The following is a 25129-nucleotide window of genomic DNA, read 5'->3' as shown; positions in this document are numbered from 1 at the left end:
TATATCTATTACCGGTGATCAATGCTTTGGACTGTCAGTTTTGGCATGTTGAATTTCTTTTTCGTGCATCTAGTACTTCCTAGTAGTTAGTTCACTCACTTAACTTTCAGAATCAATTTGAACTCGCTAGTTTAGGCAACATAGTGAGTTTTGACAGAGCTTTGTACAAGCCAATGTTTGTGTGTTGTTGAGAAAATGCACTTGGCTGGCGAACTTGACAGGAGTGTGTGCCCCTCGTGGTTATGCTACAGTAACATCAAAGTTCTGTAATTAAAAGAACCTTTGCAAGTCAAAATAATAAATTAAGGGGTCAGCTTTGCAATCTGACAATGTTGAGTTGTTGAATAATTGCGGAAATTCATGACAACTATTCAACAGAGATTTGTTACTATGGGTAGGGGAAAATCTATAATACAAAAAATATTTCTGAAGGTCTGCTGCATAAATGAAGTGTGCAGGTGGCCTTCTCAGCCAGTCTCCAGCAGCTTTGGTTTCGTGTGTATGGTTATATGTCACACAGGGCTGCATCTAGTAGTCGCTCCTATGCAGCGGGCTGCATCTAGTAGTCGCTCCTATGGCAGCGGCGTCACACGCACATGGGTGCGCACCTGCACTGCAAAAAAAAAAAAAAAAAAAAAAAATTTGCTGCTTGCAATTTTTTTGCATTCGCACCTGAAGTGAATGAGGACGAGCTTAGAGTCCGATGATGACAGCACCTCAGTTTCAAATTTTATGGCGACGATGTTTTGCGTAAGCCTGATACATCCGCAGCCGTTCATGGGTTTCTTTTGTTTAAGGTCTCAAATTGTCTCCTCAGCCGTGTGTGCCTAGCTGCTGGCCTTTGTGCTCAATCTTATAGCTACCCTGGTTACATGCAAGGTTCACTCTTTTCTGGGGCGTGGTGTGTTGGCGCGGGCTGCAGAGCTTCTCTTAATGACAGGAATACGACTGGAGCACATCTTGGCCCTGACTATGAAGCAGCGTGAAACATTTTACAACTGGATGCAATATTGTTCTTTTTTTAATACGATGTGCAAAAATGCAAGGAATTATGCTTAGATTTATACATTAGAATACCGACATATGTGGGTTGAAGTGGCTCAAAGAAAGAAAGAGGTGATGCTAGATGAAATAGCGAAGTTAATTGCACGTCTAATTTTTAGAGGGATTTTTACATCATGGGTATCCATCTATTGTGGAATACCTGCAGGCTGTTATCACACACAAAATACTGAGAAAAGTGTATGAGTTCACTTGTGTTTCATGAGAAACCAAGCAATGCTTCACTGCATGGCATGAGCAATGAGGCAGCACCTCGGTTCTGATTTTCGTTGTTTATATGTACAGAAACATTTTGTACTAAATTTATTGTTTTTTATACTGTTCCTGGGTCATTTATCTTCAAAGTGTGTATTCTGAATTTTCTTTGTTTCGAATATTTTAACATATTTAGCATTTTTTATTTCACTGTTTACCAGCTGGCAACCAAAAATATCAGACTTTTCACATTTTTATTCATTTCAAAATCTTCTTGTTGCCATAAAACATATATTTTTTTTGGAAAGAGAAATTAATTGTATAAAATTTGGTATGATGCAATGCGTGCTGGCGTACTTTTCAAACTGGCCAAGACTATTTTCCCGAGACATACGAAAAATAACCATTTTCGTGCAGTAACAAAAGAGTTAACTTGTTTGTTACTCCTACAGCTGTTCAGAAGATGGCTTATACCTGTATGGAGCATTAGCCACCTGCCATATTAGCTCAGGGGCTGTGGCATTGGGGGTATTGAGATCCTGGTGAAGGGATCAAATCATGGCCACCGTTACTTCATTCCGATACGGGCAGAATATAATAACACTCTTCTACGTGGATCGAAATGCATCTTAGAACCCCTAGATTATTGCATTTGATCATTAAGTCAGTTAGTTAGTCTTTTTTTTTGCTAGAGGCACAAGTAGCACAACGCTTTTTGAAGTGACGCAACGTAGTGGCAACACGAACTGAACAGTTTATTCCTTGATACATGGTTTTTTTATGGCCTGAAACCACGTGAGACAGGAGTGACAGTCGAGTACATGGGGGCTGGCTTGCTAACTAGTGATAAGGGGATGGGCGGGTGATAGTGGTTTATTGCCAACGCTGCATATCTTCCCCCTTTAAATGCCCAGTCGTTCTGGAGGGTGTCGTGTTCGCGTTGAACAACGGAGTAGATTTGGGACTGCTTCTGGCACCCTGGTTGCTCGCGTCGAGACTGGCGACTGAGGGGTCGCTGGACTGGAGTCAATGGTTGCTGGACTGGCTTCTCGAGCGTGTAGGGCCGGCTGAGTTTCCGCTGGACTTGTGCCGGTTGCCGATGGGTTCTTTTCCGGCGTGCTTGACGTCAGCCGTGCCCTCAGCTGGTCGACATGCCGGCAATGGGTCCCCAGGGGGATCTCCACTTTCACCACCCGTTTGCCGTCTGTTGCTATTACTGTCCCTGGAAGCCATTCCTGCCCTTGTTGAAATTGGCGGGACCAGATGGGCTTTCCGGGTGGGAAAAGGGGTGGCGTTGTGACCGACAAAGGTCGTTCTCGGGTAGCCTCGGCCTTTGCAGGCACTGCCTCTGCTGGAAAGTGGGCGGACAACCTTGCCCGGGGCTCGAATCCTAGTAGCAGTTGAGCTGGTGATTTGCCACTCTCGAGAGGCGTAGATCTGTAATGGAACAGAAGATGAGACAATTTTTCTTGCAATGTGCCGTGCTTGTTTTTCTTGAGGCCCTCTTTTATTGTTCGCACCGCTCACTCCGCTAGTCCATTTGATTGAGGGTGGTACGGTGCCGTCCGGACATGGCGTATGCTATTTTCACGCATGAACTCTGCCATCGTCGCACTCAAAAACTGGAGGCCGTTGTCAGAAACCACACACTGTGGAATACCAAAACGAGCAAAAATTTCTCTAAGCAAGTGAATAGTTGTGTCTGTGGTAGCTGTTTTTAGCGGCATTGCTTCTATCCACTTTGTTTCCGTGTCAACTAGGACAAAAATTAGGTACCCATCAACAGGACCTGCAAAATCCATGTGAACTCGGAACCACCGCTTTCCTGTCTTAGGCCAAAGTGATGGCACGTGCGCCGCCGGCATGGACCACCGTTGCACACACTGAGGACAGTTTTGCACCAACCTTTCCATATCTTTGTCTAATCCTGGGTACCAGAACAGCGTGCGAGCGAGCCTCTTCATGGCCCCAACACCTGGGTGGGTCTCGTGCAGCTCGTTGAGTAGGCAGTGACGGGCTGCCTCTGGCGCGACCACACGATCACCCCAGTAAACGAGGCTATGGCCCACGACAAGTTCATGTCAGCGCGTGAAGTACGGTTGCAGATGCTGCTGCTGTCCTGTAAGACGTGATGGCCAGCCCTGCTCGATCCACTCCCGGATTTGCTGAACTGTGCTGTCCTCCTTGGTTAAAGTAATGATTCGGTTAGACGGAAGTGCACTTGCGTCCAGACCCTGCGTATACAGTACGTATTCTGTCACTTCTTGACTTCCACGTTCATGGTCTCCTGGCAAAGGCGAGCGACTGAGGGCATCTGCGTTACCGTTTTGGGTTCCCTTGCGGTATTCTAGATTGTAATGGTAAGCTGATAGAAGAAGCGCCCAACGCTGAATTCGAGCTGCCGCCATCTGCGGGATGGGCTTGTTGGGGTGGAAAAGCGCGGTGAGTGGCTTATGATCTGTCACCAGCGTGAAACGGTTCCCCAGCAAGAAATCGCAGAATTTGCAAATTCCAAACACCAAGGCCAGCGCTTCTTTCTCTATTTGAGAATAATTGTGTTCTGCTGATGTCAGCGTTCTTGAAACGAAAAGCTATCGGGTGATCCACGCCATCAATGCGATGCGATGATACTGTCCCTAAGCCATCTGATGAAGCATCACACTCCATTCGCAACTCTTTCTGCGGATCGTAGTGAACCAGAAAATTCGCCTTAACAAGGCGGGCTTCGCTTTTTCGAACGCTCTTTGATGCTCTTTTTCCCAATGCCAGCATTGTTCCTTGCCCAGTAAGCGATAGAGCGGAGCCGAGGTCGTGGCCTTATTCGGCGAAAATTTTTAGTAATAGGTTATGAGCCCCAGAAATGACTTGAGTTGGCTTACCGATGCTGGCCTTGGAGCAGCTGTTACAGCTTCGAGGCTGTCCCGCAGTGGGTGAAGGCCGGTCGCATCAATCTTGTGCCCCAGAAACTGCACTTCTTTTTCACGGAACCGACATTTGGCTTTGTTCAGTTGGAGGCCATTGTCACGAAGTCTCTGGAAAACCTGTCTAAGCGTGGCAGTGTCCCATTCTTTCTCGGTGATTATGATGTCGTCTAGGTATACACATACTTTTTGCAAGTCCAGGAATAATGACTCAATGCGCCGCTGGAACAATGCGGGAGCTGACGAGATGCCGAAGGCTAGTTGGTTGTACGAGTACAAGCCCTGGTGCGTATTGATGACAGTCATCGTCTTGGCTTCTTCAAGCGGGAGCTGGTTGTAGGCATTGCTCAAATCCAGTGTAGAGAAGACTTCTCCCCCGTAAAGCGCGGCAAAAATATCATCCACCTTAGGCAAAGGGTATTGTTCCAGGTGAGTGGCCGGATTCACGGTGAGCTTAAAATCACCGCACTATCTGATGTCTCCATTTTTCTTCACCACTGGTACGACGGGAGCAGCTCATTCGGAAACGCTCACCGGAGTTAAGACACCTTGCTGCATGAGGCGGTCGATTTCCGCTGAGATTGCTTTGCGAAGCGCGAAGGCACCGGGCGGGCCTTCAAAAACCGAGGCACGGCCCCTTCTTCCTTGTACAGCTTGACAGGCGGACCTTTAAAACAGCCGAGCCAATCTTGCAATAAGTCTGAGAAGTTTTCCAGCAGGCCTTTCAAGTCAACTTCCGCCTGCAGGGCGTAGACACTCGGAAGAGTCCTTTCTTCTAAAAATGACACGCCCGCTTCACGGAAAGCCTGAATGGTGTTTCGGCCGCACAGTAGTGGACCGTCACAATCCACTACCAGGAGCGAACTATTCACGCGAGTCTTGTCGTATTCGACGCTCATGATGACTCTGCTGACCACTGGAAGAGGACCGAGGAAGCAGGATAGCCGAAGTGGCATTTTTTCTAGTCTTGGCCACCACTTACGGTTTTTCCTGAAGACCTTTTTTGGAATCACGCTAACTGATGAACCCGTGTCGATCAGCATTCGCAGTGTCCTGCTGCCCCAGAGAAGGCTCCGGTCGATGGGCCGTGTATCTGGCTGGCCAATGTTGTTCTGGGCAGATAGGGCGAAAAGCATTTCCTCCTTACTGTCCTCTCTGTTCGAAAGTTCTCTGAGCACGTACGATCCTTGCCGGCCACTGCGCCTGCGCTGGGACATCCTAGCCAAGTGTCCTTTAGTGCCGCACTTGTGGCACACCTTCCCAACATGATGAAATTCGTGTTCTGAGTGGTTGGAGCCATACCTCCAGCATGACTGACGCGGTGCGCCTGTGTCGCACCCGCTGCGTCTTTTTTGTCCGCTGCTACGACGCCTTTGAACCAGGTGCACGTTACCCGCGTCGTTCCCGCTGTTTACATCTTTCATGGACCGGACGTTACAGTCAGCTGTTTCTGATGACATGGCGAATTCCTCAGCTTCCTGCACAGTCAGCTTCCTTTGGGTCAGCGGAAACCGCCTGGCCTTTTTTTTTATATTGAAATAGAAAATAAACGAAGGAGTTTTTGTCACTGTTACTTGGTGACGGCTACCCCTTTCCTTTTAATTGGTACAAATAAAAATATGAAAAAAATAGCATGCATACATATATACAGTCCTACATGGGTGAGAGCAAAAGTTCTCCTATATGAGCAGAACAAATACGTAGACGACACGCTCACTTTTAGCTTTTGTCCGCTCAGTATTCGTCACAAATCTTCGTTTCTTGAAGAACTGTTGCAGCACCTTCACTGCTTTGCCGTTTGTTTTGGATGGCCATGGACCTAGTATTTTATTCAACCCGAATGGTCTCTCAGGATCTAACCTATGCAGTTCTTGTTCTAGTCGCCTTCGGTGTGTGTTGTGTTTCGGACAGTCGAACAAGAGGTGACAGATATCCTCGTCGTCGTGGCCGCATGAACATGCTGACGATGTTGCACGATGAATATGAAGTAGGAAGTGCTTTGTGTAAGCAGTTCCGAGTCGTAGGCGATGAATGAGTGTGTCGATACGGCTTGGGAGGTCACGGTCTAATTGATATTGAAGATTAGGATCAACAGAATATAGGATCGATTCCTTTGTTGTTGTTTTTTCTGTGAACCAGGTAGACAGGCATAATTCACGTTTTGTTGTTGTTAAAATTCTATTTATATCATATTGAGATACCGGAATGAGGCACGTTTTTTGTATGCCACACACTATCCGGTCACGTAACATTCTGCCCAGAAAGTTGCCAAAGTTGCAGTCTTTTGCAAGACGTCGCAAGTCTGCGACAAAATCTTTGACCGTCTCGTTGTCTCCGCACAAAAAATGCGTGACTTGCCGCAGTCTCGTTCACCTGCGGCTTGTAGTGTTCTCCCAACACCTTTGAGACATCTTCGTGCGTTAGGCTGTTCACGGGTGTCGACAAGCATTGTCCCTGATTGACTCGAACCACGCTGTCACTGAGTGAGGCTACCAAGAGTGCCCGGCGCTTTGAGGAGTCCGTGATATCATTGTCTTCAAAGTAGGCCTCGAGACGCACCCGGTAGGCATCCCAGCTGTTCGCTGCCTCGTCAAACTTCGGCGGCCTCGGTCCCACTCTCGTCGCCACTGAAGTGACGCAACGTAGTGGCAACATGAACTGAACAGTTTATTCCTTGATACATGGTCTTTTTATAGTCTGAAACCACGTGAGACACGAATGACAGCCGAGTACATTGGGGCTGGCTTGCTAACTAGTGATAAGGGGATGGGCGGGTGATAGTGGTTTTTTGCCAACGCTGCACTTTTCTTCTACGTAAAGTGATGGCAAAGCTGAGGAGGAAAACACGATCTGTGAATGGTGACAGCTTAGTAATAACGATATGGCAGAGACAGGAAAGGGTAGATAAACAGCCACATTGAACCCAGTCTTGTGTTTTTAACAAATGTCACAGTAAAATTGTTGCATTTGACTAACAAGACCTCTGCAGCTATGCTGTTTCTTCAGCAGTTGAAGATAGAGCAGTGTAAGTGCAGAAGTTTTTGTGTAGAGTTTGAGACACACGCTTTAAAGACAGCTTGACCAGGACTGTGGCATGAGTCGGATCCGCTGCTGAAGCCAAACTTCTTGAATTTTAAGTTCAAGAATTAACGGAGCATTAGAATAGCAATAGAATTAACGGAGCATTATCTCGATGAACTGATCGTACCTGCCATCACCTTTTCCTGTCCATTTCATATGATAGGCTCCTGCAAAGGCTCCTGCAATAGGCTCCTGCAAAACACGGGGTTACTCTATGTGGCATAAATCGTGTAGAAGTTTCCCACTATCCCAAAAAATTGTTGCCATGACTTTGCCAGCAGGTATTTCTCTCTTGAGTACTTCAGGTGTGATGGGAATGATGTGCTTTTGTTGCGTTGACTTTATAGTAAACCCAAATCTCGATTGTTGACACCACACAATAAATTGTTTGGTGTGCCTCGGAGACATCAAAGTCATTTGACATCAGTTGAGTTGCATGCCATGCCAGCATAGCAGCCACGTCATGCACTACTTTTCAAGCTGAACCTGTCGAAGTGGGCTGCTTATACTATTCTGTTAATACTAACATGTATTTATTAGTGTATGAGTATTGTATGATTGAAGTGTAGTTTTCCCAACACTTATTTTATTATTCTTGCTTTCTCTGCATTTCGTACGTATGCACAATCTTGGTGCTAGGCTGTACACATAGCACGAGCTTCTTGACTGTTGCAATGAAAAGATAGCTGTGCCAATCATGCCAACTGGGCCCACGAGGTAAAATTCGCTGCATTCTGGTACATTTTTGCAGAAATCACATAATTTGTGCCGAGCCTGCGCTATTACCTCTTTCAGCTGTCTTTCGGATAAAAGAACACTGAGTGTTCTTGCAAACTCTAAGCTACCACTGTAATTTCAAGGGCTCGTTGGAGCATACTAATGTGCACAATGTCGTTGAAGTTGTAGACTTTCCTACAATGTTTACTAGAGGGAACTCAAATGCCGCGTTCGTTCGGCCACCATGGGAATGATGGGTAGTACACGGATTTGCCTGATCTTTGTGTTTATGGCTTCAACCACACTTGTGGATTTGTTTATTGTGCTGTTTAGGTGTTCGTTACGCATAAAAAAAAAGGGGGCCACCGCGAACTTGGAGACCAGATTTGAATGGTAAGCCTAATAAGGTTATGGTGAAGTGGAGCTGCTGAATGTTTGCTGAACTTCGTTTTGCGACAACGTGGATGCAGGCAGCACAAGGCCAAATGGAGCCGAAAAAAAACAAGTTCAGACAAATCCATGTACTACCCATAATTTCTACTCTGGCTGAAGCGTTGTGTGTTGCAGCTCCCATAGACACTGGTGCCAGAGTTCTCTCTAGTGTATTAATAGGAAACTCCATGGTTAAAGTAGTTGCTAGACCTAATCCTGCCATTTACACTCACTCACCCATGGTGCTCACTTAAAGTTTTATACTACTTCTACGAGGCCTTACTGTTTGACATTAATGCTCAGTGAGGTAGCTTCCAACTGTTTCAGACCAAGCTACATTGAGCAGTGCGTGTGCTTGAATGTACTATTTCATTATAGTTAGTTTGCTGTAAACAAATTGTACTATTTGTTGTGATAAACTTCTATAGAAGTTTGCAAGGTTCCTAATGTTGTATCTGACTGTATAATCACTGGACTTGGTCGACAATACCACTCACTGCACTAGTCCGTGTGATGTTGCTGAGAAGGCATGGTGTCCCAGCATTCCGGTATTATAGTCATGTTACTCAAATGGAGCAACACTTCGTTTTTGAAAACTTGCCAAAGTTAAATGCGAAGCACCGCATTACTGCAAATTTTGTGGAGCATAAATTAAATTTCTTGACAAAAAGGACCAATTATTAAACCCTGTATATTATCAACAGTCTATGAACTGGGATCCTCATGATTCACTCCTTAAAGCACTACCATGAGCACTTCACCACACCCCTCGCCGCGGTGGTCTAGTAGGTAAGGTACTCGGCTGCTGACCCGCATGTCGCAGGATCGAATCCCGTCTGCGGCAGCTGCATTTTCGATTTAGGCGAAAATGCTCTAGTTTGTGTGCTCAGATTTGGGTGCACGTTAAAGAACCCCAGGTGGTCGAAATTTCTGGAGCCTTTCACTACGGTGTCTCTCGTAATCACATGGTGGTTTTGGGACGTTAAACCCCGCATATCACTCACTTCACCACACAGCGAAGCCCTAGGTTGTTCTGAAGGTATGAACATCTGCAGAATACTCTTTCTGGATAATAAACAGAGTTCTTAGAAATTATTTACAGATTGTGCATCCAGTACTATATCTGAAGCATCTGGGAAAGTGGATTCTGAGAAAATTCCAGGTGGCTTAAGGTCGTGGCTTCAAGGAAAGTTAATAATAATTGTTAGGGTTTAACGTCCAAAAACAACCACATGATTATGAGAGATGCTGTAGTGAAGGGCTCTGAAAGTTTGGACCACCTGGGGTTCCTTAATGTGCACCTAAATCTAGGCACACAGGCCCCAAGCACTTTCAAAATTGCGGCTCCTACCTCCAAAGAAAGTTAGGCCCGTCTTCAAAAAAATGGTGATTAGGAACAGAATTTTATCTTTTGGGGTATTCTAAGTAAATATGCATGTGTTTGTGCATATGTTCATTTTGTTAAACATGCAATACAACTGATCAAGCTCAGCAACAAGTATTTGCATTAGAAAACGTTTGGGACTGCTTCAAGAGGTTGTTACACTGCTCCTCTGCAATATTTTAGCTGCTCCAGAAGCTGCGCTGAAGTGGCTCTGGTCGATCACGTCACTGCAATGGACCCAGGGGATCTCCTAATAAGATATTTTGTACAAATCAAGTTTCTGATTGATCTATTCCTTGATTCCTCTTACTCACTCGCTCACTGGCTACCATTGATATGTTTATGTATTTTCTTTGTACTTTTCTTCCTTTTTTTTTTTTGAAAAAAAAAATGCCCTGCTGCAGTGGTATAGTGGCTGAGGTACTCGGCTGGTGACTCGCAGGTCACGGAATCGAATCCCAGCTGCGGTGGCTACATTTCCAACGGGGCAGAAATGCTGTATGTTGATGTGCTCAGATTTTTAAGTGCGCGTTAAACATCCCCAGGGGGTCTAAATTTCTGGAGCCCTCCACTAAGGCGTCTCTCATAATCATATGGTGGTTTCGGCACGTTAAACCCCACATAGTGATTTTCATTTAAAAAAACCTGATTGTGCCTACACTTAAGCCCAACACCCATTTAGAACTCTCATGAGGTACATTGAATATGCCAGCAAGATCACCTGTTTGCTCAATTAAGGGCAGAGGAATGTGTCGAAACTCAAATGTAAAATAAGTTATTGTAAGAACATGCACCACAAGTATGTGTTTCAAGTAAACCTAATTCATTACGTTTTGTTTTAATGGTTTGATGTCTTTTTTTTTCAGTGGCTCTGTGAACAAGTGTTTACACTGTGCAATTGAGGCTAGTTGATCATTTATTAACAATCAAAATACTATATGATTGCATTCAGAAATAAACAAGATATACCAAACAGTTTACTTGGACTAATGAGTAAAGTAGTAGCTTGCTTGTTGTAAGTGTGTTATCATACTCCCACGATAGCTTCCTGCAGAGTGTTCATTTGGTTGTTATAATTGCCAGCAATCATAGTTATGGTTGTCTTCGGTGGCGTAAATTTTTTGAAAAAACAAGACATGCTGGGAAAGTACATTACATCATTAGGACGTTGTGAGCTAAAGTAGTTTAGATTAAAAAGGCAATGCAAGAAAGCTTGGTGGTCAGCTAATTATCTATGCTTTGCTATCAGAAAAGTACAAAAGCTTTTTTTTTACTGTTTTATCAATCAATGGCTGTTTTGATGTTCTTCTCAGAACTTAATTGCAGCATTGTTTGTTGGTTTTTTGTATAAACTTGTATTTTCCACCTTTTATGCTTCAGGTGCAGAGCAGTTCAATGCTACTTGTGGGTATGCTGACAAATTCACGTGGAAGGATGATTTCAAAGATGACATTCCAAGGTGAATATATGTATTCCATTGTTTGTGACAGGCATGAAAGATATTTCATGTTTGCTTGTACCAGTTGCAATACTGCTGAAAGATTTCACAGCTGGCGTTTAATTGGCCAACCCTCACTCAGGGGATTGTGCATGATTATCTGCCTTGTTTAATCATGTATTGGGCATTAGTGAAAGACCTCATCTGGAAATTGCCCTTTGTCTCTTCTTTCGTATCTTTATAGTAAGAGCTTCATCCCGGCAGACTTAATGCCTAAGGAAGCATGTGAGGATCAATATTGGTCGGCTGTCACATCATGCGAAGATCACACGCCACGTGATGCTCTCTGGCAAAAAGAGGGGTCCACTCTTACTGCCTGGGCTACAAGTGACACTGGCTAACACTTGCGAACGTTAAAAGCACACTCCGTATTTACTCACGTAATTTTTGCCCCCCCCCCCCCCCCGGCATTGGCCAACAAACAAATAAACAAACAATTTTTTCCATGACTAATTATTGCATCCCAAAAATTATAGCAATAATGTCATTTGCTAATTCCAATCACTGACACTGATGATGATAGCACATGACCGCCTAACACCATCTTTTAAGCATCCTGCACACAGTAGAATTTCTTACAAATACACTAGAGGGAAGTTTGGCTCTAGTGTCTATGGGAGCTGGAATGCGTGGCACCTCAAGCAGCATAGAAATTATGGGAAGTACACAACTTAGTTTAGTCTTCATACTTTTGGCTCCCTTTGGCTTAGTGTGGCTTGGAGCTGCTTTGATGAAACAACCATCAAAAATATTTTGTAGTTGCGCTTTACCACCTTGAACTTTCAGTCTCACTAATTCAAATCCGATCATGAAGTTCATAAGAGTCCGTTCTTTTATTCGAAATAAAACCAATACACAATAATAACCGAAGCTACAAGTACATTTGAAGCCCACAAGCACAAAGACTAGGCAAATTTGTGTACTACCTACCATTCCCATGGTGGCTGAATGATTGCAGTGCCAGAGTCCCGTCTAGTTAATTTGAGGAAACTCTATGATGCATACTACTAATGCATCATGATCATCATAATCAGCCTGACCATGCACACTACAGGGCAAAGGCCTCTCCCATAATCCGCCAATCAACCCGGTCTTGAGGTGTCTGTTGCCGCGTTATACCTGTGAACTTTTAGTTTCATCGGCCATTTAACTTTCTTCTTCTACTTCGTGCACTTGCCTTCTTTGGGAATTCAGTCAGTTACCCTTAATGACCAGCAGTTATCCTGCCTACGTGCTACGTGCCCGGCCCATGTCCATTTGTTCTTCTTGATTTGAACTATGATATCTTTAACCCCGGCTTGTTCACTGACCCACTTTGCTCTGTTCCTGTCTCTTAAGGTTGCACTTATCGTATTCCTTTGCATCGCTCGCTGCGTTTTCAATTTAAGCTGAGTCCTCTTTGTAAGCCTTCAGGTTTCTACTCTGTTGGTAAGTACTGGCAAGATGCAGCTGTTATGCACCTTCCTCTTGAGGGTTAGTGGCAGATTACTATTCAATGTTTGAGAATGCTTGCCGAATGTGATTCACCCCATCCTTATTCTTCTAATTCACTCTAATGGTTCGGCTCTATGGTTACTATGTGTTCTAAGTAGACATATTCTTTTAAAACCTCCTGTGTCTCTCCACCTATCGCAAAGTGCTGTTTTCTGCCGAGGCTGTTGCATATTACTTTAGTTTTGTGTATATTTGTTTTCAGGCTTACTTTCCTGCTTTCCATGTGCAGCTCTGTAATCATTAGTTGTAATTTGTCCCCTGAATTACTCATCAAGGCAATGTCATCGGCAAGTCGTAGGTTACTAAGATACTGTCCATTAACTCTTATCCCTAACTCTTTCTAATCTAGGGTCTTGAAAACCTCCTGTAAACACGCCGTTAATAGCATTGGTGAGATCATGTCTCCCTGCCTTACACCCTTCTTTATTGGGATTCTGTCGCTTTCTTTATGGAGAATTATGTTGGCTGTGGATTCACTGTAGATTTCTTCCAGTTTGTTTATGTAGGGTTCTTTGATTCCCTCATTGTGTAGTGCCTGCATTACTGCTGATGTCTCAACTGAATCAAATGCCTTCTCGTAATCTATGAAGGCTATGTATAGGAATTGGTTGTAGTCCGCGCGTTTTTCTATTACCTGATTGATAGTATGAATATGGCCACTATTTACATCCTGTTTGATTCTCTCCATGTTATACCTTCTGATGTCGGCTACCTTACGCCTATTGATTAACTTCGAAAGCTCCACTAGTTCTATTTTGTCGGTTGTATTTGAAGCTTTCATGCTTTGTCATCTCTTAATGACATTTTTCGTCTCCGGAGATAGTTTTACAGTGTCCTGTGTAGTGACTGTACCTTCAGTTCATCCACAGTGCCCTAATCGAATCTAAGCCAAGCCATGAGTAGCAAGTGCTCGAGTAGCAAGATTTGTTGTGGCGTGTGTTCGTGCATGTAGTGGGCTTAGTGTATGTTGTTCAGTCTGTTCTGTGGGTACGCTATAGGTTGATACGGAAAATACACAGCTGTTTTCAAGCTGGAAGTGATTGATCATGCCCTAAAGAACGGCAACAGGACCGCTGTCAGGCACTTCAGAGTCAACGACTTTTGTGTTTGCTACTGGCGACGGCAGCACTAGCAACTGAAATCCACCAACATGGCGGGTCAAGCCTAAACGACTGGGAAATATCTGCAGGTTGAGGTGGCACTTCTTGATTACGTCAAAGGTCTCAGCGTTGATACCGTTGAGACACTATTTGCTAGTGGCTTTAGTGTCTGCAAATACCGTATTTACTCATGCATTCCTTGCACTTGCATAATTATCGCACCCCCTGCATTGCTTAGCAAAAATATGCAAGCAATTATCGCACCCTCAGAAATTGCAAAATAAATGTCGTCTAGTCTTTCAAACCACTGATGATGATAGCGCACAAAAGCCTGGTGCCATCTCTTAAGCATGCTGCATACTATCAACACACAAGCGTGGCCTTCGAGATAACGGCCTGCGCTACCGATCTCAGAGGTCATGGCACGAGCCTCAGTCTAATCTAAGCCAAGCCAAAATGGCAAGTACGCGTTGCTGTGTGTATTGAACGTTGTGTCCGGTCGGTGGTTACGCAATGGGGCGACACGATTGTTACACAGCTGCTTTCATGTTGAAAGTGATTAATCATGCAATAAACAACGACAACAGGGCTGCCTTTGTAAGCACCTCAGAGTCGACGAGTTTTGGGTTTGCTACTGGCGACGGCAGCACGAGCAGCTCATTTCCTTGTCAAAGTCCGTCATCCATGCCTTGGTGCTGTGTGGGTACGCTACTAGCATTGACAGCACCTTGGTAATGCCCCGCAGTTTCTTATGCTTGCCGAACACCGATAGGGGCCGCTTGTCTGCATCCATGTTCGCACACACCAACATCGTGATGTGATTCTTGCTGTTTTTTCTTCCCACGCATTTATCAGTCTTCACCACGAGTTTTTGCCGGCAGTAACTGAAAAAACAGCCCCATTTCATTAGCATTGTAGATATCCCTCTCTCGGCGTATGTGTCAAGAATGTGGCACCTGTGATTTTTTTTAAATTACAGTCAACTGCCGTATTATCGGACCCTCTTGGGAGCAAAAAACCGTCCGAAAATTTGGGCAGTCCGAAAACGTGAATGCAAGGAAAAAACAAAACGGATTATTTTACTGATAATTTTCAATGCAAGCAAAAACAATGCACCATTTTGCTAATATTTCTCAATGCAAGCAAAAAATGCACCATTTCATTGATATTTCTCAGATCAAAAGGGTCAAAATCGAAGTACCAGACTTCCGGAACTCTGCCAAAGCATCAGTAGGGTAGCTCTGAAAAGAGCCGTTAAAAAAGAATGCATGCAGCCGACAGCGGGTTTTTCACTGCGGTACTGCACAATAACTGCACTGTCGACGGCGCGGCTTTCGCCACACATCTTCTTGAACTTGAGGTCATTCCTATGCTTAAAGTTTCTCAGCCATCCATCACTGAACTTAAAATCCGTGATGTTCATTTGAAGCGCGAGATTTTCCGCTTTTTGTTTCAAGATGCAGCCTGAGACTGGCAACCGCTTGGCAATCATTGAATTAAGCCACACGACGAGAGCGTTCTCAAGCTTTGGATGAACACCTTGGCTTGCATTCATCTTTTGGGCACCAGATGGTTTTTCGGCCGCTTCCAAGATCTTGTCTTTGTTCCTCAGGAAATCGGAAACTGTTTGCTTGGAAATGCCGAACTCCTTGCTCACGTCAGCCTGCAATCGGCCACTCTTCACTAACTTAATAATGACATTAAATTTATGGCATTAAATTAATGGCATTAAATTAATGGCATTAAATTTACCCGATAGGTGCGACAGCTTGCTGATTCAAATAATTCTAGTTTAACTTCGAGATCTTCCTTTATTTGTAGCGTTTTTTTCCATCAGACCAATTCGCACATATGCAGCCGACACATGCTGACCAACTCTGTGTGTGAAATGTATTCATTGCATCTGTAGGTAAACGTACAAACACACTGGCGGCGTCGCACTCTCCGCTCGCTGCGCGCCGCTTTTCTCTCCCGCCGAGCGTCGAGGAATTTCTTGCCGAGCATCGTGGAATTTCTGCCGCCGACTGAATCGCTCACTGGGCTATTTTTGCTGCTGCCGCTGGCTACCGCGCAAGCAAACCATTAATGAGCGCCTGCTTTTCCTTCGTTCTCACATCGGCTGCGCCTCCTCACCCACTTCTTTTTCTCTCTCCGTCTGACGCAGAGAAGACAAGCCGCGAGGCGGCAACTAGCAGGTGGGTGCGCGCGTCTCGACATGTCTATCCTAGCCTCGCTTTTCTCGCGGCGCCGCCAATGTGGACAGCGTGCCGCTGGCTGCCGAACGGAGGCACCGACGAGCGGTACGCCGCCGCGGCATGCTTCCCGCCAGTGTGTTCGTACCTTAATACAAATAGTGCAAGTTTTGTGGCGACAGGGATAGATAAAAAGGATCGGAGCGTTTATTCTTTTCTCACTAATTCGCAGCACCCTCGTCTAATCACATAGGCTGTGCGTAGTACAATTCAACACAGAATGCACTTGCTAACATTTCTCGTGACTAACAGGAAATGTGGCTACAGTACTGATGAAGCGCGGTGAGAATAACAAGAACAGCCGATGTTAACTGCGCTTCAGCTGCCTGGAATCTGCGGAGCATCGGTGTCGTCTTCGTAGTGCTGGCTGCTCTGCAGTGCGTAAGAACCACCTATGGCCACATGATGGTGTTCTACCAATAGTGTTGCTGAAATCCTCAAAGGCCAAATGAGCAGTGCTCGGAAAACAGTGGCGCAACTCTGCTACCTAAAGCTAGCATATGCAGCTACTCCAGGATGGCTCTAAGGCCCAAAGCGTGGGGTGGCGTTCTTGTGAAGCAAGCCAGGGGATATAGTATGCAGTGTGACGAGATAAAATACCAGCAATCTTTTACCCGGCAGTCGGCCGGCCTGGCACAAAAAAAAAAATAATAATAATAGGAAGTGTTCGTTTGTTTTGACGACGGCCACCAGGTGACCGTGTGATGCGGTGAAGCAAGCCTTCATAAAAGAGCCGAGTGAAAGGTCGAATGATGCTGGGGTCACACATTGGAGGACAGGGAAGGCTGTTGGAAGCCAAGAATCAGCGATTTCTTTACTGTTTTGATTCATGCAAAAGCTAAAAAAATGTTTTGGCATTTTTATTTTTTCTCGAAAAAATGCTTTGCTATATTCGCTGAGTTTGGTTTATATACTTCGTTAAAATTGGGCGTAAAGGGCACTGAAAATAGAGAAATTAGAATGGAAAATCGATATCACTTCGTTATCACTATTTTGCTGTAAGTGGGTTTGTTATAAATGGGCTACACTGTACTTCTCAAAGCTTGTGTTAGTTGCTGGCATGACAAATTTAATTTGCGGCAGCTTCATTTTCATTTCTTTTTTTAGCGCTCTAAGTTTTCATGAAAAATTTTCTTCACATAATTGTCGCAGTCTCGCACTTTTCATCCACGAATAAAAAGTACGAGAATTTCGCGAGTAAATACAACATATACTTTACAAGGTGGAGGACACGATCCTCTCCATCTTAGCTCGATTTGTTGGGCATCAGATGCGTAGTTCGAGAGTTGTGGATTCTGATCCCAGTGATTGAAAGGGTGTGGTTTTTCATTCACTTTAGTTTCTTTCAGTTTAGGGCAAGAGTCATTATACTGCAGTTAGAAAAAACAATAGGTAATATCTGCTATGCTTTTATTAGCTTAACTGCCTGTTGGTTTCATTAGTCATCTCCAATAACAACTACAACAAAAAAAACAAGCCCCTCGAACACTTCTCATTATTTTATGCTTACCTGTGAAATGGGGTGGATGTTGGCGCATAAAACCTTAGCAAACCTGCTATATACTGGCATCATTTTATTGTAAATGTTCTTACCTGTGCTCTAAATACAATAAAGGTGTGAAAAACTATGTAAGAGGTGAAATCTAAGAGTATTAACAACTGAATTGTTTTTGAGGATAAACTTGAATTCAGGATATTCATAGATACTTTAACAATAATAAAAAAGAATGTTCTAAAAAGAAAAGTTCACTACGTCTGGACAAACTCCAAGCAATATGTTGTAGATTGTGCTTGTTACCATGCATTGGGAACAAACGTGTTCTTTGCTAATGTTGCTGACAATTGCTTGCAGTGAATACCGCGTTCCTTTTGTTTGCTTTTATTATTGACCCTTGCCTATTTTCAAGAAATACGTGCATTGTCTTAAATCAATTTCTCATTTGCTATTCCATCTACTCGGGTGTTTCTTGTGTGAGTGTTAGCTCATAAAAATAACAGCTCCTTTTGTTATCTTGTTGAATCACTTTGCTTGCCCTGCTTTCTGTCGGCAGATGAAAGCGGTTATCTCATGGGATATCTAGTGCTTGTATTTGTTTAGCCACATTGTTAAGCCAGCGTGATCAACTAGTAGATTCACTATGCTTCATCTTGACTAGACAGGCAAGCTTCACCACCGTGCATGCAGAATTAGTTGGCATCTTTGATCATGTTGTGTGATAATGTAAGCGAGCGATGTGTACATGTTAAAAGAACTTATTATCGCACCAAGCTTTGGCTTTGTTTATGATTCGGTGGTTGTGGCAATGTTCTGTTGGCCACGATCTATATTCTCGGCCATAATGACCACATTTCAGCGAAGTAGGAAAGCACAAATGCTTATGTACTAGGGTGGGTGGAAGTTTTGCTGTGGTTCAGTTTATTATTCCATATGTTACAACCTAACTGAGTCATGCAAAGGTTTGTGTGAAGTGGATGGCCCCCTTATAAGCTTGTTGCGTAACATTTTGGTGGTTGAGAAGCAGTTCACAGCAGCCAAAACTTCATTAAAAATCCTTGTGTAGGGGCTTGTCTGTTGGAACTTTTACTGTTGATTCCAACCAAAGCATAGCAGCGGTTTAAAGGGCCAATAAATCAAAATAATGAATTGGTTAACCACGGCCACTGGATAAAAATTTCTACTCCGAGAGCTTTAATCTTGTTAATTTTACTATGATAGGTCTAATATTAGAGGCAATAATCAAGGTCACAGTTTGTGCTGTAAACTCTGCACGTGACATCGCAGATTTCATAGTACATTTTTGATAATTTGGGGATTTTGCCCTGAAAAGTTTTTTTTGTTCTTGGTATTTTAACTAATCATCTTGACTTGAGTATAATGTACTGTAATATAGTAGTAGTAGTAGTAGTAGTAGTAGTAGTAGTAGTAGTAGTAGTAGTAGTAGTAGTAGTAGTAGTAGTAGTAGTATTGTATAAAGTACAGAGGATAATGTGTTTCGTTTTCACTGTCTAAGAACTGCAACGGACTTAGTAGACGTTGTCAAAATCCATGATATCGTGTTGTTTGGTGGAAAAATTTGAAGGTGGCATCACCACCTGCATTTTCTATTTGAACATTTCATCGCTTACCGACCGTCTGTTCACAGTGAGCATAGTGGTTTTGGAAATGTAAAAGAGTAATAATTTACTAATACAAGAAAATAGTTTTTCTCTTTAGTGCCTTTTTATTTGTGCTTGCGTGTCCTTATGCTCGCCTTGTGGTTGTCTGAGCATTGCTGTGTTTCTCCAGGGACCCTTGGGAGAGGAGATACACAGAGGTGGTCGCCATGGACGCACTTTGTTTTGCAAAGTCCCAGGAGCAGTACAAACCCAAGCACATTAGGAGGGAACTGAACAAGGTAACTAATTGCAAAACACTTTCTGTGCTATTAAATTCCTCTGTTTAACTTAGTCTGTTTTTGAGTCTATGTCCCCTTGAGCACTAGAGGCACTTTTTGCTAGCAGTTCCAGGGGTACATATTATGCCCAATGACCAACTGAGGGTTGACGGTTCTAGTCGACTATCATTCTCTTCAGAGGCCCACGCATGGAGCATGGGAATCAATGCCAAGAATACTCATCATTTTGAGTAGGCTTGTGCGAGTATTCGAAGTCGCTTCGATTTGAATTAAAATTATTGAAAATTTTGGAGTATTCAAAAGGGACAAATAAATGTAGGTTAGTCTGCGTGTAACTTTTGTAAAGGTGGTTTCACTGTAGTGGAGTGCTAAGCTTTGAAAACTCCTATTGGAAATCCGTATTGCCACGAAGCCCCAGATCAAAGTTAAATGGACATATTTCCCTCACATAATTTATAATGTTTTACGTTTAAAAGCTTGTTGTACTGGCTTATATGCTCTAAGCATAGTAAATATTAAGACGTAGCGTATTTTACAGGTTATCACTTTCATTCTATCAAAAATCAAGTCTTGCCACTATTCAGTTGTTTCCACTTCTCTTAAAAAAAAAGTTGCTTGCACAGTCATGACAAATATGCCCATTTTCCTTTATAATTTTATAACATGTGCTGTATACTATGCAAATTCTAATCAAAATTATTTTGACCAAAATTATTATTCGCTTCGAAAATGCTCCGAACCTAAAATTCACTTTTCACACAAGCCTAGTTTCAATTTGTCATGAAAGACGGTGCGACAATTGCAAGCAGGCTTGATGTGACAGAGTCGTCTGTGCATGCATGCATTGTGAGGGCGCTCAACCTTTTGCTGTAAGTGAAGAGGTAATTGTGTGGCCATACCAAGAAGAGGCAGGAACGCAGAACGGCTCATTCCTTATAGAGAGCAGGAAAAGGGTTACAAAATACACTCAAACTTCGTTATAATGTAATGGGATATAACGAAATAATGGATATAACGAAGTAAATGAAATTCTTTTGAAAGCTGCGTTGAGTACTTTGAATTTTAAACCTCATTGTAAAGAAGTAAAATTGACTGGTAAATGAATATAACAAACTAAATTAGTCTGTCAAACAGTCTATCAAATAGTCAATAAAAAAAAAAACGACCGTAGTGTGTTAAGTATATTGTTTTCTGCGGAGTTCGACGCTTGTTAGGCGTGACTCTTTCAAAACTCCCGCGCCGACCTTACAGCCATGCCCCACACGGCCGAGAGAGCCGTCCTCTTCGCACAGCCGGCGGAGAGGATTGAGGAAGCGCTCAGCGGGTCACATTACTGAGAAGCAGTGCCGCGGTGCAAAGCGATTTCCCTCTCACGACAGCAATGACTGCGTTTCCGCTGCTACCATGGCTGCTACCCTCTGCACCGAGAAAGGAGGACTTTCCATGACAGCTTTCTCTTTTTTCCTCTCTCTCCGCATGCGGTTTTGAAAGGAGAAGGGTCTCTCTGTTCAAAAGGAGAGACCCTTCTCTTTTTGAAAGGAGAAGGGTCGGTCGCTGAGCATTTTAACGACGAAAAATACCGCAATGCGCATGTGGTGGCCGGCAGAAAGTGTGCCTCCAATGAATACATCTGGGTTGCGATGCGGTCACACCCTCGAGTGTTACGAGTCAACGAGAAATGGCTTAGTTGGTAGCGGAATTTCGCAGCAATTCTAGGCAAGTTTTTTTTCATTATGCCGCAGTACTCGCAAAAACTTCGTTAAAACGGAAGTACTATTCAGGAAAAGTATTCGTTGGGACGAGACATTTTCCCCAATATTTTCTATGAGCGTCTATGAGTTGTTAACGGGGAATTGAAAACTATTTGTTGTAGTTGAAATTTTGTCGAACCGTATAGCGGAACTCTACTTATCCTCAAGCTCGTAGAAATGTTGGCTATACACAACTGTACCTGAGCACCTTGAAGACTCATGTAAGGGTTGCTCTTTCATAAAGAAATTTGTGTGGAAATTTCTTGGTTTTGTTTTATACACATTTTTTTCACATTAATGAGACTGTTATTTCATTGCACATTGATCGCACTTGTGTAATAACACAGACCTTTAATTTTGATATTAAAAGCAGTTTTTGTTTTATTTCCAGCTTAATGATCTCAGTCGAATCATTGCACACAACACTAATGATGTTTTTTGGATTCCTGTGAGCAAAAGCATAGCTTGCGAGATCTCTTTTTGAAGTTAGAAGATGGTACCTATGACACATTTTAGGTAGAGTAATGCCTTTTAGATCTGTGTCTGTTGTCGTCATCACTGTTGGATGTGACAGCACGCTTCCCAGTCTGATTCTGATCACGTTGCCATTGTTTTTGGGAGCTAACGCAACGGCCTTATTGTTTAATGATGGCTTTTAGAGGTACTTTTGTGAAGTGCTTGACTGGCTACGGACCGGGGCAGTCTTACATCGTGCCAACAGTGCTAATGCAGTGGAGGAACATAGTCTTTTAGAGACACTGACGCATCTTGTTATAATCTTGTGAACATTTCACCAGAAGTGATTGCTTGCCAGGCATAGGAACTAGAGGTGTGCGAATATTTGAAAATTTCAAATGATAAATCAAATAATGTTCTGTTGAATTCGGTACTTGAATTGAATAGTGCACATTTGAAACACTGGACATTCTAATATTTTTCAAATAATCAGCAATGAAAAGCAATGCTCGAATGAATGATACATTGGAACACTAAGGGGTAACTTGTTTTCACCCCAGAATCTCCCAGATGTGTACAGCCTTACAGGACTATTGGCACAATGTTGATTGCAGGATGAAAGCGTTTTTGTTTATAACACTTAAGAGTAGCCGAAACGACAGCATCATCAATCCACTACATGACATGACGGATATCAATGCACTACCATGACATTCACAATAATGTTAAGTACTGAAACTTGCTTAATACTTATATAACAGTCTTATATAACCGCTGTTGACAAAGCACCACTTTGACTATACGCACACCCCTAGTAGAAACAAATGCCTTCATAGCAGCACTAGATTAACAAGTCATTGCACTTCGAGTGCTAAGAAAATGCTTCGTACTGGGGTTCGTAGGTTGCAGAGTAAACATGGCCATGTGGCTGAATTTGGCATGTGTTTTAAAAAGGTGAGGGAGACTATTGCATAAATAATTTTTTTTGTCAATAATTTTGTCCAAAAAAAAAAAGGGGGGTTATGATTAGACTTGTGTGAATAGGGCATTTTAGGTTTGATGTGAATAGTGATTTTGGTTGAATAATTGCAAATCGAATTTGATTAGTATATATAACATAAAAAAATGGGCACGTTTATCATAATCTAACTAACTTGCACAATATTTCAAAAAATTGAAATAATGCCTTTGTACAAACGTCTTTTATTTTTCGTTCAAAGAAAGTCGAAACAACTTTGAGTATAAGGATTTGACTTTTGGTAAGATGCAAGTGATAACCTGCGAAATGCGTAACTTTTAAAATATATTATACTTGAAGCATACAAGACGGTGTAACAAGCTTTTAAGCCTAACAAATTGGTGATTGATTTGGGGGTAATATGTTCTTTCAAAAGGGCCCTGCAACACCTTTAAAGTAGCCATGGAATGGATTCACTAAAGAAGCTTATTGCCTCATGAATTCACTGCCACAAAAATTTTTAGAATCCGTCCAGTACAAGCAGAGTTGCAAAGATTTGTCACACGCTGCGATTGCATTTTCTCTTCTCTCGTCCCGACGAAAGCGCTGGAAGTCAAGGAGAGAGGGATGGCATGGGGAAAAAAATGTCACTAGCGTCTCGTAATCTTGAGCACTTTTTCTCTTTTTTTTTTTTTCGAGTACACAGCTTTTCAGTGCGATTACGCAAGTACGCGTGGACAAGTTGCAGCCTCCCGTGGCAGCCCCTGTAACAACAGAGCGCGCCATGCTCAAATCAGCCAATGTCTGATGCAATGGCTGTGATGTGTGATTTTTGAGCTTGTGGCGTCATTTGTCGAGAAAAGAGAGCAATATTTGACTGACATTAAGAATTTTATGTGCATTGCAGGCCGCGTGCTGCACTATAATGTTTGGCTCATGTGTTCTTGGTAGCCTCAACTTTCGATCGGCAGCGTTTTCTGACCATGCTCAAAAAGTGTTGCAGGGCCCGCTTGAATTTAAAGTTTGGCTTCACGGTAGAGCGGATTTCTCTCTAAGCCGAGCTTTCACGGCTTAGTACCCATACACTGCTGTGAAACCACCTTTTACAGGGAGTTACATGCGGACTACTGTGCACCTATTCGTTCATTGTTTAATTTTAAATTTTCAATAATTTAAATTTGAATCAAAATAAATTTGAATACTTTACTGTTTGTTAAAATATTTGAAGCATTAAAATATTTGCACAAGCCTACTTATGGTCCATACTATGGCACGGCCCATACTCAGGCATGGCAATGTGTTGTGTGCAAATTAACGCTCTATATATATATATATATATTGTAGGGATGCTGAGGCAGACAGGTTAAAAAAACAAGCGTATTTATTAGGGCAAACTTGTGCCCACGATTCTAAAGACTATGGTCGTCCAGTCTGAGTAGCCGAGTGGCACAGATCCAACTATCTTCCTCTTCCTCGTTGCCGGAGCGCACGAACGCGTGGCGCATGCCAGCTGGGTCTTGCTTGTGCTCTTGCCACGATGATTGCGGCGGGCTACTTGAACGTCGCCAACCTGTCGCGGCATTATCCCCCTCCTCAGACGCATCGTCCCGATGCTTAAGACAGTGAAAAGATACATGCGTACTCTCACTCGTTTTTCGACGATCTGTCATGATAGGGCTTCATGCGGACTACGTGTACCACTTCCGTGGTATTGCGGCGTCTTGAGCTCACGTGTCCCGCGGATCTGACTTCATAAGTGACGTTGCTGATACGGTTGAGTACTTCATAAGGGCCGAAGTATCGGCAAAGAAGCTTTTCAGAGAGTTTGCGGCGGCGCACTGGTATCCATATCCACACTTTGTCACCGGGATGATAAAGTGCGTCACTGCGTCGCTTGTTGTACCGACTAGAATCGACGTGCTGTTGGTGGCGTATTCGGTATCTTGCCATTTGCCATGCTTCTTCGGCTCTTTGCAAAAAGTCATCTAAGTCAGGTGGATAGCTGCTTAAGTCCTGTAGGGGTAACATGGCATCCAGTGGGGTGGTCACTCTTCGGCCGAATACTAGTTCGAAAGGAGCAACGTGGGTTGTTTCTTGAACGGCTGTATTATATGCGAATGTTATGTAGGGTAATATTTCATCCCACTGTTTATGTTCAACATCAACATACATTGATAGCATGTCGGTCAGAGTTTGGTGGAGGCTTTCGGTTAAGCCATTTGACTGAGGGTGATACGCCGTTGTTCTTCTGTGATCGGTATTTGTCATGGGCATCAGGCATTGCATTAGGTCTGCAGTAAATGCGGTGCCCCGATCCGTAATAACGACGATGGGCGCACCATGTCTGAGCACTATGTTGTTCACAAAGAACTTGGCGACTTCGGCAGCTGTCGCATTGTACAGAGAGTCAGTCTCAGCATAACGGGTCAGATA

The 25129-nt window shown here is 43.4% G+C and overlaps 1 protein-coding gene across 2 annotated transcripts in view; it reads left to right on the top strand.

The window, feature by feature from the left end:
- LOC119161005 (Poly(ADP-ribose) glycohydrolase) overlaps positions 1–25129 on the top strand; it is a 122011-nt gene that overhangs the window by 73438 nt on the left and 23444 nt on the right. For both annotated transcript variants that reach the window (XM_075880160.1, XM_037413307.2), the window contains exons 15-16: positions 11173–11251; positions 19423–19531. In XM_075880160.1, coding sequence (XP_075736275.1) covers positions 11173–11251; positions 19423–19531 — 188 coding nt within the window. The remainder of the gene's footprint in view (positions 1–11172; positions 11252–19422; positions 19532–25129) is intronic.

Source organism: Rhipicephalus microplus, chromosome X, assembly GCF_043290135.1.
Source record: "Rhipicephalus microplus isolate Deutch F79 chromosome X, USDA_Rmic, whole genome shotgun sequence".
In the NCBI taxonomy this organism is placed as follows: Eukaryota; Metazoa; Arthropoda; class Arachnida; order Ixodida; family Ixodidae; genus Rhipicephalus; species Rhipicephalus microplus.
This window is presented reverse-complemented; position numbering and strand designations above follow the sequence as displayed.